Source organism: Medicago sativa, chromosome 5 (assembly GCF_051527215.1).
Source record: "Medicago sativa cultivar Bolivia chromosome 5, Bolivia_mono, whole genome shotgun sequence".
NCBI classification, from domain to species: domain Eukaryota; kingdom Viridiplantae; phylum Streptophyta; class Magnoliopsida; order Fabales; family Fabaceae; genus Medicago; species Medicago sativa.
The window spans coordinates 14,115,044-14,131,684 of NC_140753.1; the positions used below are offsets into that span (position 1 = coordinate 14,115,044).

Consider the following 16,641-nt stretch of genomic DNA (forward strand, 5'->3'; position numbering starts at 1 on the left):
TGTTTATTATTCTAATCATAACACATCCTCCTATACATAATACACATTAAATAAATTCACAATAAAAGAGGAAAAGTTGAAAGAAAAAATTGCTAATAACGTCCCTATTCCCAATAAAAAGAAAACTTCAATTCACCACCATCAAATTTCTTTTCATATCCATGTCTGGACTAAAAACTATGAGCAATATATCTCAAATTACAACATGAAATCATTACGCAACTCGTGGTTTTATAATCTTTTTCTTTCCATTAATCACACAACAATATTTTCTTAAAATACATTAGAACATGCAAACGTGGGACAATGCTTTAAATGAAAAAAAATGTGATCTTTAAAAGTTATTCTTCTTCTCTGGAAGTTAAACCCATGTTCATTCAAAAAAGTTATCTTGATATAATTAAGCATGACTTGTCAACATAGTAGGATCTGTCAAAAAAATAAATAAATAAATAAATAAATAAACTTACCTAAAGGTTTAAAATCCTTCCTCAAAATCAATTCAAATCACCTAAATTTAAAAAAAACAATTCCAATCATTAGAAGTTTTAAATTTTATAACACTCAAATCACTCTTCAAGTGAAACAACATACTAATATCGAGCGACCAAAAAAGGTGAACATGTAACTAAACATGATTATGAAATTTATGAATCGGAAAAAGAATAAAAAACAGAAAAACATATAACAAAATCAGAAATAGAAAACATTGAACAAAAACTCGTAAAAAAATCTAGAAGCCCTTACCTCCACGCCGGAGGCTGCCACCATAGTGTTTGTTGGAACAGAGAGGGAAACAAAGCGAAAAAAACAGAGAGTGAAAGATAAATGTGAATTTGAAGATGTAGAAATATATACTGGAGCACGGACCACCTTACCTCGGCGTCAGAGCCTGCATCCACAGCTGAGACGCTGCCTCATACCTTGTGAAGCAGCTTAGAATTAAAACATAGAACTTAAACAAAATTAGGCAGCGTCTCAAGATATCAAATCATCAACTATTAACACCATTTATACAAATGTTAAGATATCAACTCTACAACTTGTGTGAAGATAAAAAAAAAAAAACATTAAACTCATACAGTCAATGTATCAAAACAATAATCCATGAACAGATTCAGTGAAGTTGAGAACGAAATTTAAGGGAATTTAAGAGAAAGGAAAAAACCATGATAGATGCTAATCTGATGGGAAAATCCACAATAACCACGAGACTCGCTTTCCGCAATCGGCAGCAACGCTTTCTTTTGGGGTTTTGATGTGGCTATTGCTACCTTCGTTCCTCATCGTACTCGGCATTTCTTTGATTTTGTGGTTCACCATTTTTTCTGCACAAAGAAAGCAAAACAGAAAATACCATGAAAGAGAAGAGAAGAGGCCTTCTGGTGAAAGTAGCCATGGATCTCTGCCAAGGATTGAATTGGAGAAGTCGGAAGGAATGAAGGATGTAGAATGAGAGGGATGTTCATTTGAAACTTTGAGGGAAAATGTGTGGATAGCAGAGATAGAGGAGTTTGAGCCTTAATTTGAGGAAATAGAATCAAATTGTGGAATATATGGATCAGACAGAACTGATTTTGTTTCCTAGTGAAGATTTGAATTTCAAAACAATTGAACTCCCGCCTAGTTTACTCTGCGGTCCCATTTTGCCGAAAGCTAAAAGAAGCTAAATATTTGTGAATTGTTGATTAATAGGTGGATGCCTTTAGCAAGTGACATGTGGCAAATGTTACTATAAACATGTGATGAAAAGGTCTAATATTAAGATTAAGATTAAGATACCAAGATAGCCTTATTCCAATGAAGCTACAAGCAACAAATTTGCATGCCATTCGCACCAACTCAAGTATTCCGGTGACCGCAAAGAAGAATAAAGGACAAATCGTTCCAACAGCAATCAAAATTGCCTTTAAAGGACTTTTCACGCATGCACGGACCATTAACTAAATTTTCTTTATCATCAAAATTGCAAGATAAAAACGTCAACTTATACTTGAAACATATCACTACTACAAGGAAAAGGAAAAAAAAATAGCATTCCTATTACTACAGCTGCCTCCTGATTGCTTATGCTTAACAGACCACGCAAGAGAACAATTGTTTCAACAAACAAAAATGACAAACTGAATTTTCAACTATTCAACATTGCTCCAAGTAGAGTTGCTGGAAGATTTAATATGATCCTTACTATGCTTAGAGTAGTACTTCCCTATCATGAATCCAACTGAATGCAAGTTTGGATGATTCCTTTGCTCTTGCTGAAGCTCTCTCCTCCAGCCTTCTGATTCTTGGTGGCAACCCACAAACATACTCCTGTGCCTTTCGTCCCTCACCTGAAAGTCCCGTTATGTCGGCCACCTTCCACCTCCCAACCAGAAACTCAAGTATATCAGCATAGTCCTTGGCAGTGTAGACTCCAATGCGCTGGGCAACAGCAGAATAGTTATCAAACAGGTTGTTGTCTCGGCCATCATACATCAGGTGTGCTGGCATAGCAATTTTCTTCCTCATCATGTCAGCAAAAGCAATAACTGTTCCATCAGGATCAATCTCCAATAGCTTTTCCACTATCTTTGTGTAAGCAGTCTCATGGCGTTTCTCATCTGACGCAATCAGACCACAGATCTGAGCCAACTTCAAATCACCGCGTTCCTTAGCAAGCCTTGCTGTGTTTCCATGCGATATAAAGGTCGCCCTCTCTTGAAATGAAGTGTAGATAAAGCCAAGGTAAGGGCTATTCTCAGTCCGAGGATCCTATCCATCAAATTCCATCAATCCAAAATTAGAGAGATATAAACAATAAATATGACAAGATTCAACAAGCATACTATTTTGAGTCAAGAATGAATTTCATGGAAGTTTGACCTTGTTCTAGAAATTCAAAACATAAATATGAATTATACTGACAGTGACACATTGATGCATCTGGATGCATTAGACATTAGTTGATAAAATGTCCATTTTAAGCACATTCTCTGTATTATATTGACTGCGATAACGTTGGATGTAATAGTTCCTTTAACATTTGCATGATTATGGAATTTATTATGAAACTAACTAGGATCTTACCATTCCAGAGCCAATCAAGTACTGAATTGTCTTTTCAATTTGTCTCATATCAACACGTCCGGACAAGTAAAGATACTTGTTAAGAAGATCACCGTGTCTATTTTCTTCAGCTGTCCATGCCCTTGTCCAAATAGCCCAGGGAGTAGGGCTGGCACCTGTTTCATCACGAACCCCGTCCAAAGTATTAAGCATAGTTTGGTAAGTAGGAAGAGCTTCTTCTGTGACCATATCTCCAACCAGAACAACAAAGTAGTCATCCGGAAGCTCTTTTGCCCTCTCTCTCAGTTCCTTCACTTGCTCTTCGAATCCATCTGAGGAAGGATCAGGCAGAAAATCCTGTGGTTGCCAACACTTCTCCACGGGTTTAAGGTGGGTCAATAAGGTTTCCTCAGCCCAACCGTCCAACGATTTGAAAATTTCAATCTTTTGGGGAGGCATAGAGTGGGTTACTTGAACATGCACTTCTCTGGGAGGTGTGAAAGCCTTGTTAATATTTTCAACCTCTCTGCAAAGTAATATAAAATGACTTTTTAGAGCAACAGTACAGCACCATTTAAATGACCTTACGTTTGCGAATTGATTTATACCAGACTGTATTAATATCATTATTTTTTTAACAGGCAAAATAATTTATTTATGTATTAAATTATCACTATCATTCATGGAAACAACATCACAAAACTCCCATGTAGAGTTCATCAAAATGACAATTTGGCAGAATATGCAGTGCATACCAGCACCATAAATGCATAGGTTAATCAATCAAATCACTAGAGGTGTTACCAATACTCCCATGTAGATGATCATAAAAAAAGAATCGGTAAACATGGACCCGGATTTGCTGCAGTGAGCAAATCCGGCAGTCGCAAGTCGATGCCAGTCTGATCAAAATCGACAGTCCAGAATTAAGTTCAGTATTTTTAGAATTACATAAAAAAAAAAAAAAAAAAATCTAATTTTAATGAGCTGTCCATTCTTGGACGCGACTGTATGACCAATTTCCGTAAACAGTTATCAAATTCACATATGCATGAATGAATTAAAGACCAAGAAAGAGAGAAAGCGTATAAAATAAAATCAAATCAAATCAAGCAGAAAGTAATGTAGAGTATTGACCCAACAAGTTCCAAAATTTATAATTGATTATACACACAGACAGAGATTCATGTTGAATAGAAATGAAATAAAAAATTCCCAAATTGAATTTATGGTGAAGTCACCTAGGGAATATACGTTTATACCATAGAATACAATCAAAAAAACAAAACTAAGGTGTACTGATACTAGAGAAAAACATAGGGTAAATTCATTAAATACGTTACTGACAGAAACATGCAAAAAAAAAGAAAAAAAAAAAAGTGGAATAGTAACCATAACAAGTGATAATATGAAAAATAATAATGAGAAAGAACGTTGTGAATATAATTAAATTATTGAACCAAACAAGCATCCTGAATATCCTCACCTGCAAAGAAGGAAAAAAAAAAAAACTTGAATGCAATTGAACCACCCCAACAATCATTTCACCAAACCAAAAATTGAGAATGAAAATTGAAGATGAAATGAAAAAGTAAGGGAAGGGATTACTGACTTGGAACCAGAACGGAGGGTGGAAGCCATGAGGAATTTGGGAGATCTGAGACTGGCCATTTGAGGGAGAGAGAAGGAGGATGTTTGTGTAGGGAAAGGGGTTGCTCTGAGAGGTGCCATTGTTGGATTCGGATTCAATTGAAGAAGAAGATGATGAATTTGGGAATCACGGATTTGAGAGAGTATGCGTGTATGTGTGTGAGGCAGAGGCAAGAATGGACAATGCGAAGGGACGGCCATATAATGTTGTTATTAAAAAAAATTAGAAAATAATTAAAAATAATTGGTGAGGGGCAAAATGGGAAAAGACAAGTATCTTTTGAAAAATATTAACCATAATCAATCATCACTTGAGTAAGAACTCGCCTTCCAACAGCTGAGCTATATTGAGCTAAATGATCTATTCTGTCTTTTGTGTTATGTAAGTCTCTACAAACCTTGTCATTTTCTTGATCAAAATCTACCCCAAGGCTATAGAATACACAAGAATGAAGACAATGTGACTTTATCTTAGTGTACTGACTGACGCTGGTCAACTGGTTATGGTTATGCATAATGCACTATAACAGTTATTAAGTTTAGCATACATCATTCAAGAATACCAATGAAAGATGAAATGAGATATAACTCTTCATTGCGCAACAAGGTGATCAATTTAACTTTTTTAAAAGCATAGAACAACAAACACTTCATTGTACAATTCATATTGTTGCACTTGTGAATGCTGTTTTGAAATGGCTCCTCGACTCGTAAATGCATATTTGCATTTTATTGCCAAAGTTTACACCATCAAACAAGCCTTTGTTTTATTATTTAAGAAAAGAGAATGGACACATGGTGTGAAGTTCTAAAAGTCAGCTCCAAACCTTGTTTGCAAGACCAGAATTGTTGACAATAGAACAACATTCTGTTTAATAATGTTATCAAAGTCATGTATTTTGTTGATAGATATCGAATGGCTCGCATCATGACTTTGACCAATCAAAAACTCGTAATCTCAATCATTCGATCTTTATAAACTGACTGACATCACTAATTGCAAGGAACTCATTTTCCACAACTTTCAATGTGGATTCTGTCATTGCAATCAGTCTATCTAAGCCATTGATGAAGATCAGATGCCTTATATCACGACTTTGACCAATCAAAAACTCAAAATTTCAACTATTCAACCTTTATCAACAACTGTGATAAGATAACTAACTGCAGGAAATTCATTTTGCATAAATTTTAAGTATATGTTTAACTCTTTTGACTTAAAAATATTTTATATTATATATTATAAGTACCTGTTGTATCAAAGACAATCTTTTGGACAGTATCATGGTGTATTTGACGAAATCACGGTGGCACCGTGGTTTTGTTGATGCTGCACCTTTTTCCAAAATCATGGTGGCTCGCGGTGATTTCACCTAGTTCAGTGTCAATTCAAACATGCACTAAAGTATTAGCCACTGCTAACTACCAATAAATAGCACTGGAAAGGAAAGATATTCATTAATGTTAGTTGTAAAATCTTATCATATTCATTAATGTTAGTTGTAAAATCTTATCAATCATGAAAAGCTGAAAATAGGCCCAAGCTTCTTGAAACGGTAGCACCACCAGAACTGCTTTTGTTTTGTTTCAGAATCTTGAAAGCATTTTATATAAAATAAATCCCATAAAACAAGAGTTAAAACAAAAACCACAAACTTAGTCCCACATCGCTTAATAATAAAAACTTTTAATTGTTTATATACCTGAAACTCAGCATATCAAAGCACGACCTTACTTGAACAGGATCTGTTCTATAGGATCGTACTACTGTGTCCTTGATTTCTAAGGAGACAGGAACATACGTCTGGTGGATGAACTGTGACCGTGTGATCAGAGCGTGATTAACGTCCAGGATGGTGTGTGCATCATCTTCAGCTGTAGATGATCGTTCTCGGCCCAGTTCTACTGGCCGGGATGGTCACACGGTTGTCTGACAGACTCAAAACCTTTTTTTTATCATGTTTTTTGCGACAAACCCGTTATGATTAACGGCCAGGATGGTGTGTGCATCATCTTCAGCTGTAGATGATCGTTCTCGGCCAAGTTCAACTGACCGGGATGGTCACACGGTTGTGTGACAGACTCCTCTTTTTTTATCGTCAACTGATCCAAAACTTATGTAAATGTTTTGCAATAGAATTATTTCCTCTTTTTTTTTCGTCAACTGATCCAAAACTTATGTAAATGTTTTGCAATAGAATTATTTCCTCTTTTTTTTTCTTCAACTGATCCAAAACTTATGTAAATGTTTTGCAATAGAATTATTATGAAAGAAAAAACAGAACAATGAAGTTGATTTTTTATAGAGGATTGATATTACCTTGCTTCACAAAACAGAACATGGAAGCTTTGTGGTGTTGATGTATGATCAGTAAAAGGGAACTTGGCTCCATTCCCTCTAGCAAAGATAAACTGCATGCATTACAAATTTCCAGTAGACAGGACAGAAAAGTGCTTTTGTTTCTTCTATTTTTCGGTTTAGTTTGGTAAAGTGGTTTAGTTTGGTTTATGGAGTTGCCACGCAACTAAGTGACATTGTGACTGTGACACCTGTTGAGCAGGTTTCTTTTCCTTTTGGTGAATATTCTTTCTTTCCAACATTTTTTTATTAAACCACCAAATTAATTCATGATTTAATTTAGTTGGACGCTCTCCAACTATCAAATTATACTGATATTAATCCTTCAAAAAATATACTAAAGATTAAATTTATAATGTATTAAAATATAGGGACTTAATTGAATAAAGGCTGAGACTTATTTCAATGTGCTCTACAAATTCATGAACTAGTTTGATGATTTACTTGTTTATTGCTTTTAATTTGCTTGTTTTTTTGAAGGAAATGGAAATGTAAATTAAATTCTAATCTAATAAGGTAAATGTTTGTCTTGTCGTGAGTTTTTAAAAGTCGCATATTAAAGGATTATGCTATCTTGTACTAAAAGCACATGTTAAGTTATCTACAACTAGCTTCAAAAAATAGTTATTCAAAAAAGACATTGGAATCAGTTTGTTAAGACAGTCAAATTTTTCCCAAGTGTGTTTGTACTTTGTACAATCTATATTGTTGTCTTCAGTTTGATATTTTTGCAAGATTCACACATGTCATAAGCAACTTTATACAAAAGTACAATCAAATCGTTTTCCAAATACAGTTAAAACTCTATAAATTAATAATGTCGGGATGGGAGAAATTTATTAATTTAGAGAGTTATTATTTTATCGATAAATTAATAATTATTAATTTAAAGAGTTTTTCAGTAATTATACTGTACATGCCAAACAAAAAGGCAAATTAGTCTATGCCTCTTAGAATTACGTTGCAGCGAACCTTGGGACTCATCGTAAATTAGTAACTACTGTGTTCATATGCATAGAGGAACAAATGTGTTCAATGTATTCTTAATATATTTTTTTTTCAGTTTCTATGAATTATTAATTTATGATTTTCTTGGGACCGAAAATTATAAAGGGATCTCCCGAAAAATTATTATCTTATTATTTTATCGAGTTTTTCAATTTTTTACATTAGCCCAAGTCGGAACCGGACAAATTTATTATTTTAGAGAGTTTATTAATTTACCGAGTATCAAATTAAAGAGTTTCTACTGTACTAGTTATAGAACTTTGAGCGCTATACTTCAGCCCCTACCAGCTTTGAAACCTCCAAGATTCCACACCTTCATTGAGTAGCAATTTGTTCTACAAACGTTCTTAAATGCATATACAACACCGAATCAGTATTTTATGCTTCACAAAAAATTCATAATTAACACCAACGACTGCTTTGTAACCTGCCTTGAAGGTCCGGCCCCTATTTTTCAGTTCACACAAAAAGCAGGACCCGTAACCATTCTCCTCAACAATTTTAATATATATCTTCAATCTATCTGCGAATGTGCATATAATTTCATAACTCCCTTTCTCCGAGATCTTGGGTGTAGTTCTCAATGAGTTGTGCAAGGCAATTTGATCTTGATTAGTTCTCCATAATAATCCCATTATCATCATCATCCATGGTATCTTCAGGGGATGTCGTCTTTGGAAAGAATTCTTCATTGGGGTACATTTGACCAAATAGCTGCAAGAATACCATCATTAAACTAGTAGCATTAGTGACACTGATAATTATCGATTAATGATCATAACTAGCTTTTGGTTTTTACACGGTCATCGTGTCAAAGTATAGATGCTTGAGCAAAAAGATTTTCTCAACTCATTTCCCTACTTATTCAGCTACTTGATTTCTTTTGTTTCTTCATATTTTCAATCTTAGTAACAAGATATTCAAGACCACACTCAAGATAAAAGGCTTAAGAGACAGTGTGTAGCTATTAATTAACAGCAACATTAATCTTACAGACATACACTGAAAAATTAACGGAAGAATAAAGACAAACCTTCTCAGTTTCATCTAAAAGGTCAACGTAGTTTAGATTTCCATCCGGTGTCGGAGTGGAACTGATAGCTTCAAATTTACTCTGAAATAGAAAAAATCCATTGTCAAGGAAAGGGTGTCCATATCAATGTCACATGTGTCTGCGTCGCCTCTTTCTAGACTAAATTCTTAAAACGCTGCCTAATAAAAAGAAACATCATGCAATAAAGAAATCTGTGTACAAGTCAGTATTAGAAGCATACCGAAGTTATTTTTTGAATATAAAAGGCACTCCAGAGCACAACAGGTTTTTTATCTTCACTTCCACTTTGAACATTGGGAGAACTTTCTGTGTTTCCAGATACAGGCGGTGTAAGAAGAGCATTCATGGATGCTTTTAGTAACTTCTTTCCTTCATCGGCATCATTGCACAAAGTGGAAAAGTATAAAACAAAGCTGAGAAAGAAAAGGCAAATATGGTTAGTTTAAGTTCAAAAGTTCACTCGGCAAGGGAAACTGTTACTATCTTAAAGTCTACAACCAAAATACATAGCATGATGATATAAATAAAATTAAACGTCAGGGAATTCACAGCTAAAACCAAAACAAACAAATAAAATACGCATAAGAGCTAAATATTTTTCAATGTTAGTTCTTGAGAGTACATGGACCAGGCCGATTTGGTTAGCTCTTGCTGGCCTATTGGGTTCGCATTAGGGTGTTAGATAATGTGGAGCCGATGGCTAGCCAGCTAGGTTCATTCACTCCATTGGCCTATTGGGTTCATTGCACTATTGCAATAATGAGTTTGGTCATGTTTTTCAACTCATGGCTTCATTTATGTTGGGGGCTACGCTACTACGGGGTTGACACTAAATACAGCATCCTCATCTCCTGTGCAGACGGGTGTCATGGGTTCGCATTGGAATGTTGGATAATGTGGAGTGAAGCGGGGCAATTGTGAGGTTGATGTTTTTTACAAGGTAATTAAAACTAGACCGGATATTGAACCGGTATAAGCTTCAAGAGGAGTGCTATGAACACTCTCTAAACTCTTTAATTGAGTGAAATCAATGTGAGCCCTGCACTTTAGAGTGTTGGAGTGAAGAGATTGTTGAAAAGAAAGAGAGTGTCCTTAGCACTCCTCTAAGGTTCAATAGCCTGACCGGGGTTGGACTGGGGTCCGACTGGTAATAGTTAAAACATTTTTTATTAATTTTTAATATCTTATACCAAACAGAATACAAATACTAAGCTAAAAATGAACAATTCCCGGTAAGACTGTCTAATCCAATTTTGATTACCTTGGATTTTTATACTGCAAAATCTTAGAATTTGTGGTTGGACCTAACACAACCTCACAAAACCGGCTATGATACCATCTTAGAATGTGCAGCCTAACACAAAGCCGGTTTTGTGAGGTAGTGTTAGGCTCAACCACAAACTCTAAGATGGGATTATCATTCAGCTGTTTCAATTTGGGTTTTTCAAAAACATCTCAGTTACTAAAGTCCTGCCTTTCTCAATTCTCAGCCTCTCTTCCTTAGCTTCACTCATACAAAGGGTTTTTTACACTAATTTTGAACTCCGGAGGTAACTTGCAGAGTGAGTACGGTTGACTGGGTTTTAAGCATTTTACTTCAAGAAAGGATTATGATCCAAGTGGAACCAAGACCCAGAAGTTTTGAAAAAAAATATTTAAATCATTTAGGTACTCTATTATGCAAAATAAACTGCTTGCAACACTGCAATACTACACGAATACCAGGTTCCAATCTATATAAAACGATGAAACAAAATCTGACATCAAAAACCATGATTTAAAGAAGGGGAGAAAAGAAAAGGGTACTACAAATAGGAGCATTTCATTTTTATCAAGTAAAATAACTTACGTGTCCGCAGGACAAACAGCAAGATTCGATCCTATCTGAAGAGCTCTGACTGATGTAACCTGATCAGGATACAGAGCTAGAAGGAGGAGAAGAAAAAAAAGTTAATTTCTCTCTCATGTTTTTTTGAACAACTTTCTCTCTCATGTTTAATATGCCCTTGATTTACAAAATGCAGAGATTAAAACTTTCTTACATCTAGGAGGATAAACCACAGAGCAATTTGATACATCTTGCTTTATGGAACTCCTTGTGATGCATATTCCCCTAGCAACCATTCCTTTAATGTCTAACTGACTCAACATCTGGAGCGAAAAATCTTTAGTAGACAAAGACGGAGTTGATGGAATTGTGAAGGATGGGTCCAGGATTAACTTATGACTATATAAATCTTGACCTGAAGATAATCTAACACCCTTATATGACCCAGTAACCTGCAACATTTGTTATAAAAATGACAAAGATGAAATTGCTTTGCACTTGGGGATATTCAACCTTGTCTCTTATCAAAAATATTAATTAAAAAACCCACGTCAAAGAATTATTTACGCACCTTATCTACAAGCAGGGAAATAACTGGCATTCTGAGAACCTGATACACGAAAGTTTAAGATGATATGCCAGGTATGGAAAATTCAATTACAACAGGATTGTTAAATCGTGATTGCTTTTCTTGATAAAAATGTATAGAACAAAAATATGAAAGATTTAAAGATGATAAAATGTTATTTAGAATTTTTTTGAAACACACACATAATTCATAAATCCTTTAAAACTTACATAAATGCAACCTTTGACAGCAGCACGACGACAAAAAGCTTGTGGTAGTTCCCCTTCACCATAAATAGGATAAAGCAAAGCCCCCGGGGCATTGGGATACCTGAAAAAACAAAGATAAGTATCAGTTGAAAAATATTAATTTGGATCCCTTGAATAAAACATCAAGGCAAATGTAACACCATGAAACAAATTGAATAAGAACTCACCTTCCAACCGATGAGCTGTATTGAGCTAAACGATCTATTCCATCTTTTGTTTTCAGTAAATCTTTACAAACCCCACCATTTTCTTGATCAAAATCTACCATGGCTATAGCATACAAAAGAATCCTGTTGAAGACAAAGAGGCCTTATCTTAGTGTACTTACGCAAGTCAACAAATTATGCATGCACAATAAACAGTTGGGCTATACATACTTTATTCAAAAATACCATTGAAAGATCAAACAAGATAGTACTCTTCATTGCATGAGAAGGTGATCGATTTAACTTTTTCAAAGAAAAATATATACAACACCCCACCAGATTGTTTAAGCATACAGTGTATACAAACTGAGCCACCACCAAACATCTCAAGTTTTCAAACGTTTTATCTAATCATCATCCGATTTCACTTAGGCTTTGTTTGGGAGTTTGGAGACGTTTTATCTAATCATCATCAGATTTCACTTAGGCTTTGTTTGGGAGTTTGGAGGGGAAGGGAAGGGAAGGCTTTGGAGGGTTGGAAATATAGGGGAAAATGGGAAAATCTTTCACATTTTTTGAAAGAGTAATTTTTTAGAAAATGATAAATTAATGCTTGTGATTAATATATTTTTAATTTTAAGAATATTACAACTACTTAGATTAGATTTGAAGAATTCATGTAAACCCTCCAAAACCCCCCAAAACCTTCCTTCAATGCAATTTTTTAGTTCCCCCCAAATGATGAGGGTTTTGTATTATGAAGAAAAATGAAACCCCAAAGCCTTCCCCTCTCGATATCATCTATTTCTTTCACTTGCTCCTTCAATTTTTTCCAAACCCCTCCCCTCCCTTCCTCTCCCAACTCGCAAACAAAGCCTTATGAGTATAAAAAGTAACAGCTTCAGTAGGAATGAGACAACTAATAGAATTTATAAATTAGTCAAGCATCAATTCACCAGTTATTGGGGCGAAAATATCAACGGTGTCCAAAAGAGTCTCTTATACTATCCCATTTGTGTAAAATCACATTGGTTAGGGGATCTGATTATGATTTTCAAAGTACGTCATGAGAAATTACGAGGAAACAGAAAAGTTAGAGTGATTAAATAACAAGCTAGAAGCCACAAATTTCAACAGCATGCAGAATAAAATGCCAAATGACTGGCTCTAAGAGTAACATGGAATCGCAGAAACTACCACCTCCAGAACATTGGTAATTATCAGATAATAAATCACCATCCATAATTCAAGTCAACAGTCAATGAAGTTATGCAATCATCTCAAAACTAACACATTAACATAAACATAATCATATTATACATACACCTTATTATTCTATAATAATCAACTAGAACAATCAAACAAACAATGGCATATAAATTTCCTACATTGCTATGCAAAAATGAAACAAACATGTAAAGTAAACAAATTCTCACTAGCAAATAGAAATGGTAAATACGCTTTTATCTTTGACGGCAAACCAATCTTCTCCAAGTAACTAACAAACGAACTCTCCATATCTTCCTCCGAAATCTTCTCATCCTCATTACCACCCAAATGTTGCTGAACAAGCTTAAAAAACTTCATCAACTGGTTCTTCTCCTTAAGCGAAAGATTCTTATCTCTAAAAATCGCTCCACGTGAATCTGGAACATTCACTACACCCTCATTCGTATTGTAAACAAGACTCGCATCGATTCCTTTGAATTCTAAGTACTGTGCAGCACCTGATTTCAACAACAAATCGATTGCTTTGTCCGCGCTAAACAATGCCCTAGGTCCTGCTAAATCGAGGTTGAATTTTCTCGAATTTTCGCGAAGGAATTGGGATTCTTCGATGGAATTGCATGAATTGAACTCCGCATCGGAGAATATAGGTTGCTGGATGAGATTTACGGTGGTGTAGTCGGAATTGTCTGTGGTGGCGGTGGCGGTGATGTATTTGGGAGGAGAATTGAGGTGAGAAATGAGATCTTCGAAGGAGAGAGAAGCGAAATGGCTACCGTAGAAGGGATTGGGATCGAGGTGGAGGATGGTTTTTCCGACGGCGGATGCGGCGGCGGAGATGATGGATTCGGAAAGGCCGGTGCCGACGATAATAAGATCGAAGTTGATTGGGTCTATTGGAGGGTAGGGGGAGGATTCTAAGGTTTCGGTCATGGCAACGACGGCGCGTGGTGGTTATTCGCCGTCTGTGCCGTGAGAGAAATCGAAGAATGGGTGGGAAAGTTGTGTGTTTGAAGGAAACGACCTTGTAGTTGTCGTTTCGCCAGCATATATTTTCCCTTACACGAACATTTGACTGATATGTGATCGACCGACGGTGTAAAATAGGGTTAATAGTGTTTTTCACCCCTGTAATATAGGCCATTTTCGGTTTTCGCCCCTGTAAAAATTCCGGTTTGATTTATGCCCTTGTAAAAAAAAAATTTTCCGGAAAACACCCCTCCCCCTCCAACTCAGCAGATTCGCTGACGTGGCGGCTGACTTGGCTTTTTTTTTCATTTTTTATTTTTTTTTAATGCCACGTGTAAAAAAAAATTTCCAGGTCATATTTTTTTTAAAAATATTTTTAAAAATAAAAAAAATCCAAAAAATAATAAAATATTCAGTTTTTTTTCCAAAAAATTAAAAAAATCGAAAAAAAATAAAAAAATCCAAAAAATCATAAAAATAAAAAAGTTTTTAAAAAAAAATTAAAAAATCGAAAATAATTTTTAAAAAATAAAAAATCCAAAAAATCATTAAAACATTCAGTTTTTTAAAAAAATTTAAAACCGGAAAAAAAAATTAGATTTTTTTGAAAAATTTAAAAATTAGAAAAAACCTATTAAGATTGTATTTGGAAATTTAAAAAATCAGAAAATATAATCAGATTTTTTTAAAATTAAAAAGATTTTTAAAAATTCTGGAATTTAATTTTCAAAATACAAAAAAAGTAAATTTTCAAAATTAAAAAAAAGGTCTTCCTTAGAGGAGGTAGAAATCATAAATCATAAATCTCATAAAATCTTTTCACGACGATGGCAAAACCATTTGATATTATTTGAGAATAAAAAGTCTTACTATAGCCCCAAAATGGATTTTTGTTAGAATCATTAGGCAAAAAAAATAATTTTTGGAATGATATGATTTTTTTCGCAATATTTTATTAAAATTGTGGTATAAGATTTTCGAATAAAAAATCTGAATTTTTCTATATTTGTATTCAGATTTTTAAAAATTATTTTTTTTTCCAGAATGTTTTATAAAAAATCTGACCTTTTTTTTAATTTTGAAAATTTACTTTTTTTGTATTTTGAAAATTAAATTCCAGAATTTTTAAAAATCTTTTTAATTTTAAAAAAATCTGATAATATTTTCTGATTTTTTAAATTTCCAAAAACAATCTTAATAGGTTTTTTCTAATTTTTAAATTTTTCAAAAAAATCTATTTTTTTTCCGGTTTTAAAATCTTTTGGAAAAAAAATATGACTATTTTTCTGTTTTTTTATATTTCGATTTTTTAATTTTTTTAAAAAAACTGAATGTTTTTATGATTTTTTGGATTTTTTATTTTTTAAAAATTATTTTCGATTTTTTAAATTTTTTTTAAAAAACTTTTTTATTTTTATGATTTTTTTTATTTTTTTTCGATTTTTTTAATTTTCTGGAAAAAAAACTGAATATTTTATTATTTTTTGGATTTTTTTATTTTTAAATATTTTTTTAAAAAAAATATGACCTGGAATTTTTTTTTTTACACGTGGCATTAAAAAATGAAAAAAAAAAACCAAGTCAGCGCCACGTCAGCGAATCTGCTGAGTTGGAGGGGGGAGGGGTGTTTTCCGGAAAAAAAAAATTTTACAAGGGCATAAATCAAACCGGAATTTTTACAGGGGCGAAAACCGGAAATGGCCTATATTACAGGGGTGAAAAACACTATTAACCCGTGTAAAATATATGTTGTGACTTGTAGAGCTGTCAAAAATGGGCCGGGCTAACGGGCCGGCCCAAAAGCCCATATTTTTGGGCCGGGTCGGGCCTTAAAAACTAGCCCAAAAACACACATTTTTGGCCCAAGCTCATTTAGCCCATACAAAAATTGGGCCGGATTGGCCCATCGGGCTTTGGGCCGGCCCAGTATTACTATTTAATTTGATTTTTTGTTAAAAAAATAGTATATTTTTGAAAAAAATTATCAACTATTTTAAAATTTATCAATAAAAAATATTTAAATAAATAAACTTAATAAAAATGAATGAATTTAGCTTAAAGTTTTAAAATTTTAAAGTTTATAAATTATTAATTTGATTTAATTGAATGAATAATACAGAGTTTCATTACTATTCAATGTTAGTGTAAAAATTACTTGCACTTTTATGTTCATCCAATCATATTTTAGGAAAAAAAATATTGATGAGTGACTAATATGTAAAAAATATATAAAAAAAAGTGAATAAATTTTAAAGGTAAAAAATAAACGGGTCGGGCCGGGCTGGCCCATAGCCCACACAGGTCGGGCCGGACTCTAGAATATGCGGCCCAATTATAATTGAGTCGGGCCGGGCTGGCCCATTTATGTAGTCGGACCTCTTGGGCCCGGGTCGGGTCAGCCCATTTGACACCTCTGTGAGTGCATGCAAGTTATATGCACTCGCATGTATGCACCCAGTTAAATAGATTAAATAGATATTTTAAAATTTGTTTTTTGAAGGGAAAAAAAAAACGT

At 34.1% G+C, this 16,641-nt stretch overlaps 2 protein-coding genes and 1 non-coding gene across 4 annotated transcripts; 1 reads left to right on the forward strand and 2 right to left on the reverse strand.

Annotated features, from left to right (window-relative positions):
- Positions 1-1,934: 1,934 nt before the first annotated feature.
- LOC146920311 (stearoyl-[acyl-carrier-protein] 9-desaturase, chloroplastic-like) lies at positions 1,935-4,880 on the reverse strand. 2 transcript variants are annotated; one of them, XM_085713705.1, is made up of 3 exons: positions 4,661-4,880; positions 3,070-3,574; positions 1,935-2,754 (listed from the first exon to the last, which is right to left on the reverse strand). In XM_085713705.1, exons 1-3 carry the CDS (start codon positions 4,777-4,779, stop codon positions 2,194-2,196), a joined length of 1,185 nt encoding a protein of 394 aa, XP_085569831.1. In that variant the 5' UTR covers positions 4,780-4,880; the 3' UTR covers positions 1,935-2,193. The 2 variants fall into 2 exon arrangements, with proteins under 2 accessions (XP_085569831.1, XP_085569832.1); XM_085713706.1 differs by having other exon boundaries at positions 3,070-4,534.
- Positions 4,881-6,423: 1,543 nt separating this feature from the next.
- LOC146920312 (small nucleolar RNA U3) lies at positions 6,424-6,638 on the forward strand. Its single transcript, XR_015012901.1, has one exon. It is a non-coding gene; the product is annotated as a small nucleolar RNA U3 (small nucleolar RNA).
- A 1,716-nt stretch (positions 6,639-8,354) lies between these two features.
- REP (Rab escort protein) lies at positions 8,355-14,255 on the reverse strand. The gene is made up of 9 exons (XM_085713708.1): positions 13,390-14,255; positions 11,952-12,074; positions 11,746-11,845; positions 11,519-11,557; positions 11,162-11,399; positions 10,969-11,044; positions 9,340-9,532; positions 9,099-9,179; positions 8,355-8,779 (listed from the first exon to the last, which is right to left on the reverse strand). The coding sequence occupies exons 1-9, from the start codon at positions 14,088-14,090 to the stop codon at positions 8,678-8,680; spliced, it is 1,653 nt and encodes a 550-aa protein (XP_085569834.1). The 5' UTR covers positions 14,091-14,255; the 3' UTR covers positions 8,355-8,677.
- Positions 14,256-16,641: the final 2,386 nt, after the last annotated feature.

Excerpts from the sequence above, each read along its gene's own strand:
- LOC146920311 (XM_085713705.1), bottom strand. The coding sequence starts at position 4,779 with ATGGCACCTCTCAGAGCAACCCCTTTCCCTACACAAACATCCTCCTTC. Across the intron at positions 3,575-4,660 it reads ACCCTCCGTTCTGGTTCCAA|AGAGGTTGAAAATATTAACA; the intron begins GTCAGTAATCCC and ends ATTACTTTGCAG. Across the intron at positions 2,755-3,069 it reads ACTTGATTGGCTCTGGAATG|GATCCTCGGACTGAGAATAG; the intron begins GTAAGATCCTAG and ends TTTGATGGATAG.
- REP (XM_085713708.1), bottom strand. The coding sequence starts at position 14,090 with ATGACCGAAACCTTAGAATCCTCCCCCTACCCTCCAATAGACCCAATC. Across the intron at positions 11,045-11,161 it reads TGTGGTTTATCCTCCTAGAT|CTCTGTATCCTGATCAGGTT; the intron begins GTAAGAAAGTTT and ends TCCTCCTTCTAG. Across the intron at positions 8,780-9,098 it reads TTTTAGATGAAACTGAGAAG|CTATTTGGTCAAATGTACCC; the intron begins GTTTGTCTTTAT and ends GTATTCTTGCAG.